Consider the following 8,713-nt stretch of genomic DNA (forward strand, 5'->3'; position numbering starts at 1 on the left):
ATCTTCATCTTCGGAACACAAATTAAGATATTTTTGATGGAATCTGAGAGCTGTCTGACCCTGCATAGACAGCAATACAACTGAAATGTTCAAGTCCAAGTCCAGAGACGTAGCAAGGAGATCAGTAAAATAATCCATGTGACATCAGGGGTTCAACCGTAATTTTACGAAGCTACGAGAATACTTTTTGTGCTCAAAAGAAAAAAAAAAGACTTAATTCAACAATTCGTCTCCTCCGCATCACCCTGTAGAGCCATTTTGGAGAATATCCGCTCGACTTGGACTTGAACATTTCAGTTGTATTGCTGTCTATGCAGGGTCAGACAGCTCTCAGATTCCATCAAAAATATCTTAATTTGTGTTCCGAAGATGAACGAAGGTCTTTTTACGGGTTTGAAACGACATGAGGGTGAGTAATTAATGACAGAAATTTCATTTTTGGGTGAACTAACCCTTTAAAAAGGCATTCCCAATTCAGTTTTGAACGGTACAAAACCTTTTACAGGTTCACAGTCTAAGTGAATTTTCTCACCACTCAAGTCCAAAAACACCATAAAAGAAACTGTTGTGTACGTTGCTTCCCTCGATGACAAAAACGCTGCGTAGGACGTTGAAATGAAGCTCATAATCAGGAATGGCACACACCAATCTGGCCTTGAGAAAGGATGTCCACTTCCTCTGAAGAGTCCTCTGCCCTCCAATGTCCCCCTGTGAATGACAAACAAAATGCAACTGATATAAAAATCAAAGCAAATTACATATAAAAACATGGCTAATTTTTATTAACTCAATAGAGCAGTAGGAACGACACGATATACATATGTATTATGCATAGTCTGCAGTTCTCTGAAAGCTGTCTCCTCAGGGGCATGAGTCACAATAAAGTAGCTGTAAAAATATTAACAAATAATGAACACAATATCACTCCATCTTACAATCTAATGGGATGTGGCATAATTGTGATTATGTAGCTTTGCATCTTACTGCAAATCCCTGTCAACTGTCAAATCAGAGGTATACTGAGAAGTATTATCTGGGGAATTTCTACAAACCCACCCCATGGCTTTTTGCATAATTCACATATACCCTTGAGAGTAGTTCACAGCCAAATGCACCAAGCACTGGTATGTGAAACTCTCCTGAATTAAACATTCAGCTTGAAATGACACAGTTGTGGGCACAAAAAGCTGTCTGCTCAGAAACAGGCTCCATCAGACTTTAGTAGTAAAACGAGGACCTTCAGGCTAATTGTGGTGTCAGTTCACATTCAGTCGAGAAGAAGAAAGACCAGAACTGAGGATGGCTCAAATATAAGAGTAAAGGAAATAGATCCTTTTGTACAGTTTCTCCAATACAAAAGTTATTAGCAATGCTGTCACATGATATAAGTATCAGATATTTGTGTCACATTTCTAAAAATGCACACTGTGTATACTTGGCTGTAGAAAAAACTTCCAATCTGTTAACTATAACTATATCTATAACTATAAGGCATGGTTTGTTACTTTGACAGGAAATATTTTCTTAATTAATATGAAATGTATTCATGGTGTGTAAACACTGAAAAGCAATATTTACTTTAGAGTACCCTACGTAAAATTGCTATTTGAACCTTTCTATGGAATTTTCTATGGAATCTTGAACTACTGCAAAGTTGTTTGTGCACTAATCACTGTTCGGGTGATTAGTGTTCCCCTTGGTGAACCTGCTTAATTCAAATAATTTCTCAGCCACTGAACGCAATGCAAGTCAACAGAAGATTTTTATAGTATAGTAAGTAAGAGTTGCCTACATTTAGAAGACAAATTGGACTAATTTAAAACATCTTCTAACTGTTCTTCAACATCTTCTTGAAGCTGATTGAGCTTACACCAAAACTTGTTTATTGGGGTGAGACTGGTGTTTTTTAACTTATCTATTTAAAGTGCTAACAAAATTTTTCACAACTTATAATAATTTTATTTAGTTAGCCTAAAGACTGTGGACTAGTTACTAAAGCATTTTCAATTTTCTTCAGTGTATGCATGTTACCATTCAAATGTTTGGCTTCTTTTTCTTCAAGAAATGAATGCTTTTATTCAGCAAGAATGCACTAAACTGATCAAAGTGATAGTAAAGACATTCATAATGTTAGTAATGCTATTTCAAATAAATGCTGTTGAACATTCTATTCACCAAAGAATCCTGAAAAAATATTTCCACAAAAATATTAAGCAGCACAACAGTTTTCAAGATTGATAATAATAATAAATGTTTCTTTAGCAAATCAGTATATTAGAATGATTTCTGAAAGATCATGTGACACTGTAGACCGCAGTAATGGCTGCTGAAAATTACATTTTAAAATATATTAAAACAGAAAACAAAAAACAAACAACAACAAAAAAAGTCTAAATTTTACAGTATTTATAAGAGGCTTCTTTCAAAAACATAAAAAATCTTACCAACCCAAACTTTTTGAACAGTAGTGTATACGCGTGGATGTGTACATGTGTGTAATCAGGCATACTGTATGTATGTGTGTGTGTGTAGTGTGGCCTACTTTGGACTGGAGCTTCTTTCCCTCCTAACTCAGTAAGTCAAACAGTAAGGGACCTGACCTGCTTCCCAGAGCTGTGAAGTGTTAGCTGCAGAGTGAATGCAGGCATGAAATAAATGAAGATATAACGGTGAGGGGAAAATGTTGCGTGGTTTATCCGAGCACAATGAAGACACTAAATGAGATGAGAGTAATGCAGGTGGGAGAGCATGTGTGGGAGAAGGAAAGCGAACGAGAGAGATAGTTTGGGTAGTGGGGCTTTATCTGCCCGGCAACAGTGGCAAACCATAGAAACTCCAGGAATTTGTGGCGACATGAGGTCAGGCTGGCACCGTCATGGAGCTTGGAATAATTTTAGCTCATTTGAATTGTACGTAGGAGCGAAAATGTCTTGTTAATGTAAATTTGAACACCAGATTTGAAAAATACAGATCAACATACAACAGTTACTCTTCATAAACTCAACTCAAGCTATATCCTGAACTTTACCTTACACACACGGGCCACCCTGGCCACTTTGGTCTGACTGGAGTAAGCTGTTGGTTCCGTGTTTCTCTCCGTGAAGAAGAAGTAGAGTTTGTCATCATCCCCAATGGAGCTGTTGATGCTCTCTCTGAGTAACGCTGAGCCAACAAAATCTGACTCTACGAGAAAGAACATCAGCATTGACTGCTGCCCACACCACAATGGACCAATTATGAGCCTTACCGATCTTATTGTGTGTCTGAGAAATTTCAAAGTATCGATTAAAATATAGTGACTCTTTTGGGATCTTCTGTTCCTTTTAATGTTATATCTGTGCTATTACTTTTCTAAACAATCAGACTATTTGATTCTTGTTTGGCAGATGAGACAGCATGTACAAATAGAACATTAACAGAAGGACCTGAGCCTTAGCAAGTAACCATTCAGAATACCATAGCAACTAAAAAGAAACATGCAAAAAAAACACTCAGAACACCTTAGCAATGCCCTAGAAACTACCTACAATACCCGAACATTATGGTTGCATAGGCGAACACCATTTACATTCTACTTTTTCAAAAAAAATGGTCAACTAACCCAACAGCCATCTTGTTGGGGAATCATCTGTCCGCAAGTTGGGGAAGGGAAAGTTGCGTCGTATATCAGGGATGTTGTGAAACTCATACTGGGAGGCAGAGTACATCTCACCATCTATAACAGCAAATCTTATAGGTCACACTAGAAGAAACATGCAAGTTATGAAATAAGGTTATGAATCTAAATCATTTACCTATTATAAATCCAGTGTAGCCCTTTGTAGGGTCATAAGGACATTTCTCCTTTCCCTCCTCAAAACGCACAAAGGTAAAGCGTGCCACATCCTGACCAAAGCAGGGAGATTTATAAGCACCATGCTCTATCTTATAGTAATAAAGCATTCATGATTGCAATTCCTTTGCAATATGAGGTACAGAATGAGAGAGTAAACGTCTCACTATGTAAGCACAGCGTGGTCTGAAGGCATGTGTCCCGCAGGTGTACAGGTGAGTGTCATTATATCTGTCCAGGAACCGCACATGATTGTAGCATTCAGTCTGTGATGAAACAAGCAAGAAATGATTCTAGAACACTTACATTTTCAACAAAAAAAGATACATTATGCAGTACCATATGCAGACTTTAGGGGGTGCTGTGGAGAAAAGTGCCAATAGTCGAAAATGTTTTATTATTTTTTGAGAGTGTGAATCAGGGTTTTTATCGTTAACTAAAGCCATTAAAAAAATTGTTACTTGAAATAAAATAAATGTTAACTGAAGAAACTTCCTGTACGGTTATCTATACATCACAAAAAAGTACATTTTTTCATGCTATATAGCACTTCAGATGTGGTTTTACATTTATCCATTTGAAATAAGCGTTTATCCAAAGCAACTTAAAGTGAATTCAGGCCATGCATTTTACCAGAACTTATCAATCAATCACATGACACTGAGTTCAGCTGCGGGATTTAGGGAAGGATATCCTACACATCAAGAATGGCAATACCTGATTGTTCTTTCCTTTGCTCAGGCACTGCCTCTTCTGGTCAGAAGATGCTGCCCATTCCAGCTGTTATATAGATATGGACAACTATGATCAGCCCAACTGCATTAGGTAGAGAAATGAAATATATTGAACAAAGGCAGAACTCACAGATAGAGAGACATCGGTGTCAGAGATGTTAGTGGTGTCCAGTTTGTAAATGGCTTCTCTGGCCCCAACATACAACAACCCTGGTCCATCCTCCAGTAACAGAGAGCTATAGTTCACTGCAGCTCCATGGAAATGATTACAACCCAGCAGCCCTGCGAACAGCAAGAGAGACCCAGTAAAAAAAAACAGGGACAAACATGACCAAATCGTGTCGACAACATAGAGATCCACTCATAGCTCAACACTGTTTGGTATATTATTGGAAATATTTGAACTGAGATGAACAGATGGAGAACTGAATCCTTAGCAGCAACCTTTGAATAAACTAAATGGCAACAAAGAAAACATGATTATGAAAACATAATAATAAAGCAAAGCTTCATTCAGCAGCATGAGAAGGTATGGCATGAATTGCATTAATGTGACATAGTTTCACCACAAACTAAGATCTAACTTCACTGTAAAAAATAAATGCTGGCATAATAAAAAGAGGGGAAAAAAGAGTGAGGGAAAGCAAAAAGGTACTGGATTTAACACTTCCTGTTTTTATGTACAATGATAAAATGTCTTTCTGAAATATTGACGTTTTTGGGTGGTCTGCTTCCTCAAATTAAGGGCATAAAGTAAACCCAGGCACATTCTGAAGGGTAAAGGACTTGCCCATCTACAACACTGCATGCTGAGATTTCCTGCCCCATACTGAGAGACGGGTGGGCTATGCTGATGAGACTTGGCAGTATTAGGCCACATATCAACCATGGTACCCCTCAAATGCCCTTCCCCTAACTCTCAAAACACCCATCCCCCCAAACACGGTGCTAAAGTCTACATCAGCAACAATATACAGTAAATCCAGCATGCAAGCTTGGAACACAAAAGATTTGGAATCAGAATTTAAAAGTGATTTGTGCCCTATCATATTTTCCATCCTCTTTTTGAGCAAAATAAAAAAACGTGCGTTTTAAAGACTGAACATAGTGTACTAAAATACTCTCAGAAAGAGAAACAAATAGTGTGGCCACTGTATTCCAATTACAGAATGAATAACACTAATCAGTCGGCTCCTTTTGTTGAATCAAAAGCATACAGACAGTCCCTTTCAAGTAAAGTCTGTTCACTTATTGGCCATATTTACAGCACCTCTGAACGCCTTCTACTTGAGCCTTCTACTACAAAGTCTGACATAAACTGTCCCTTAAATGTTGTTTCTTATGCTCAAATAGCATTAAAAAAGCTTATATTTCAGTTTGGTCAATTGAATGTGCTTGTGCAGCCATAAGCACATCTCAAGACACGGACTGTTTCTATGACAACCAAAACCTCTAACTGCAGCTGCAGTAATACCATGACTATCAACTGCTGATTGGCTCTTTTTTTTGTAAGGCGGCACTTTTTCCACCATACTGTGCGTTGCACTTTCTCCAATTCATAATAGCACGAGTGCACCGTGTTTGTATTGCATATCTAAAGTCTTTGATTCAGAGCAACAGGTGTTTTCCTATTCCCAAACGAATGCCTCTTATAAGCCAGTTCTTTTTAGTGAACCAAAAGCATAGAGCCCAACCAGTGTAGTCTAATTCCAAAACGAATGACTCTTATGAGCCAGTTCCTTTTAGTGAATCAAAAGCATATAGAGAATCCAGTGTTGCAGTCCGATTTCTAAATTAATGACGCTTGTGTGCTGGTTCTTTTTGGTGAGTCAAAAACATACGGTGAAAACAGTGTAGTCCAATTCTTGACTGCGAGTCGGTTCTTTTTAGTGAACCAAAAGCATAGAGCCCAACCAGTGTAGTCTAATTCCAAAACGAATGACTCTTACGAGCCGGTTCTCTTTAGTGAACCAAAAGCCTACAGAGAAACCAGTGTAGTAGTCCGATATCTGAACGAATGACTTTTGTGAGCTGGTTCTTTTTAGTGAATCAAAAGCTTACAGTGCAACCAATTACTCAGGCCTTTTTTTTTTAATGAATCCAAAGGCATACAGTGCAACCAATGTAATCCGATTTCCAAACAAATGAATTTTGTTAGATGGATATTTTTTTGGTGAATCAAAAGCATACAAGTGCTGTCTGCATCCTTAACGAATTATTATAATGAGCTGGTTCTTTTTAGAGAATCAAATACATACAGCTTACAGCTTACTGAGATTTAATTCAGAGTAGTTACAGACTGGTTATTTATATGACATTGCATAAAGATACACATTATGAGCTCTGCCTCTGACAGTAATATTTTACAAATATTAACACTAGACAAGTAGTGCTGGTCTAGTGTTGTTTGAGCTAGCGTGAAAATGAGTGACAGTATAAACCAAAAAGTCAAGGCCATGAGGATCTAAACTGTCAATCAAAGAAAGGTCGCAACAGACCTACGGGTTGCTGTGCACGTGGGAGGGCCAAGGGCTAAAATTACTCATAACAGGAAAGAAAATATTAAGTTATGCAAACACGATTCAAGACCTCAGGCAAAGTGACGACATTCTGTGTGTGTTGTTAATCCTTGTGTCTCATTGTGTAGATAGAGAACGATAGTGACTGTAACACACACAGTGATGAGTGCAGAGCTGACGATAAACTGAGAGATCACACAAAAGCCTTTGAGCCCAAAGCTCATTGTGTGTCCTTGGACCATGTATGCACACAGCCACTCATACACACACATCTATACCACTATTACTTTTTATAATCACATATCAGGATTTAAGAAAAGGGAAAATGCAGACAAGAGCAGAAATTTGGATGTACATTGCTGGAAAGTATAAGAGAGCCCTATGTAATAAACATCTGATATGTTTGTCTGTGGACTACTTGATTTTAATTAGTCAATCATGGCACTGAGTGGTCAAATATTTTCATATAATGACTGCTAAACTGTATATTTGGCCACTGTCTATGGCAGCATGCCGCTGCTGCTTTATATTGTCTCTTCTGTGGTCTCACTTTTTTCATATCAATGCAAGTTAAAATATCTCATTAGCACCATCTTGAGACTCAAAATGACTAGCTACCAATTACTAAAAATGGCCTCTTATTAATTTTTTTTAAATATGGTGACTATAAAACTGTTAAAAAAAAGGTTTCCAGCAACATTTAAAAGAATATTGGGGATGCAGTCTTTGTCACATTACCAATAGATAGTAAGAAAATTAAAACTTTTTTTGTTACTTTAACCAGCAAATTATTTTCTGAAACATTCTTTTTATTCAATTAATTTCATTTCAATTCAATTCAAATGTATTTGTATAGCGCTTTTCACAATACACATTTTCAAAGCAGCTTTACAGAAAATGCATGTGTCTACATTACAATTTAGAGTGATCTGTTATCAGTATTGCATTTTATTTATACTAATTTCATCCTTTTTTATCATTATAAATATTATATTAATTATTGTATGGATGCCATGACAGTTATAGAATACTACTGCTCCCTGTTGCATGCTTTCACTGAAAATGTTCATATGCAGATTAAAATGTTATGGTTTTTAATAATGCTGTCATTATTTTGTTTTAGGAAATTTATTTATTATGATTTTTTAAAAACTGTAAATGTATATGGAAATCTTCAATAAAGAATACATTTAAGTTATTTATTTTAGGCTATTTGCATTTATTTCTGTTTAAAATTAGGGGACCAGCAAGAGGGTTCCTACGTTGCACTCATAAATAAAGGTTCTTTACTGGCATATATGGGTCCATGAAGAACATTTGACATCCATGGAAACTTTCCATTGCACAAAAGTTTCTTTACATAGATAATTAAACTTTTCTTCACACTAAAAAATGCCTCTTTTAAGAACTGATCACAGAACATGTTTCTTCTATGGAATTGCTGCAAAAAAAACCAAGTGTAGGCTTAAAGGGGTCATATGATGTTGCTAAAAAGAACATTATTTTGTGTATTTGGTGTAATGAAATGTGTTAGGTTCAAAACACATTATTTTCCACATAATGTACATTATTGTTTCTCCTCTATGCCCCACCTTTCTGAAACGCATCGATTTTTACAAAGCTCATCG

The 8,713-nt window shown here is 36.8% G+C and overlaps 1 protein-coding gene across 6 annotated transcripts in view; it reads right to left on the reverse strand.

The window, feature by feature from the left end:
- LOC107684071 (semaphorin-4G-like) overlaps nt 1-8,713 on the reverse strand; it is a 29,864-nt gene that overhangs the window by 5,483 nt on the left and 15,668 nt on the right. For all 6 annotated transcript variants that reach the window (XM_016480231.1, XM_016480226.1, XM_016480230.1 and 3 more), the window contains 7 exons: nt 4,697-4,848; nt 4,550-4,612; nt 4,000-4,098; nt 3,795-3,885; nt 3,602-3,715; nt 3,029-3,183; nt 533-708 (listed from right to left, as the gene is read on the reverse strand). In XM_016480231.1, the coding sequence (XP_016335717.1) occupies nt 533-708; nt 3,029-3,183; nt 3,602-3,715; nt 3,795-3,885; nt 4,000-4,098; nt 4,550-4,612; nt 4,697-4,848 (850 nt within the window). The remainder of the gene's footprint in view (nt 1-532; nt 709-3,028; nt 3,184-3,601; nt 3,716-3,794; nt 3,886-3,999; nt 4,099-4,549; nt 4,613-4,696; nt 4,849-8,713) is intronic.

Source organism: Sinocyclocheilus anshuiensis, unplaced genomic scaffold (assembly GCF_001515605.1).
Source record: "Sinocyclocheilus anshuiensis isolate Anshui unplaced genomic scaffold, SAMN03320099.WGS_v1.1 scaffold553, whole genome shotgun sequence".
Classification (NCBI taxonomy): domain Eukaryota; kingdom Metazoa; phylum Chordata; class Actinopteri; order Cypriniformes; family Cyprinidae; genus Sinocyclocheilus; species Sinocyclocheilus anshuiensis.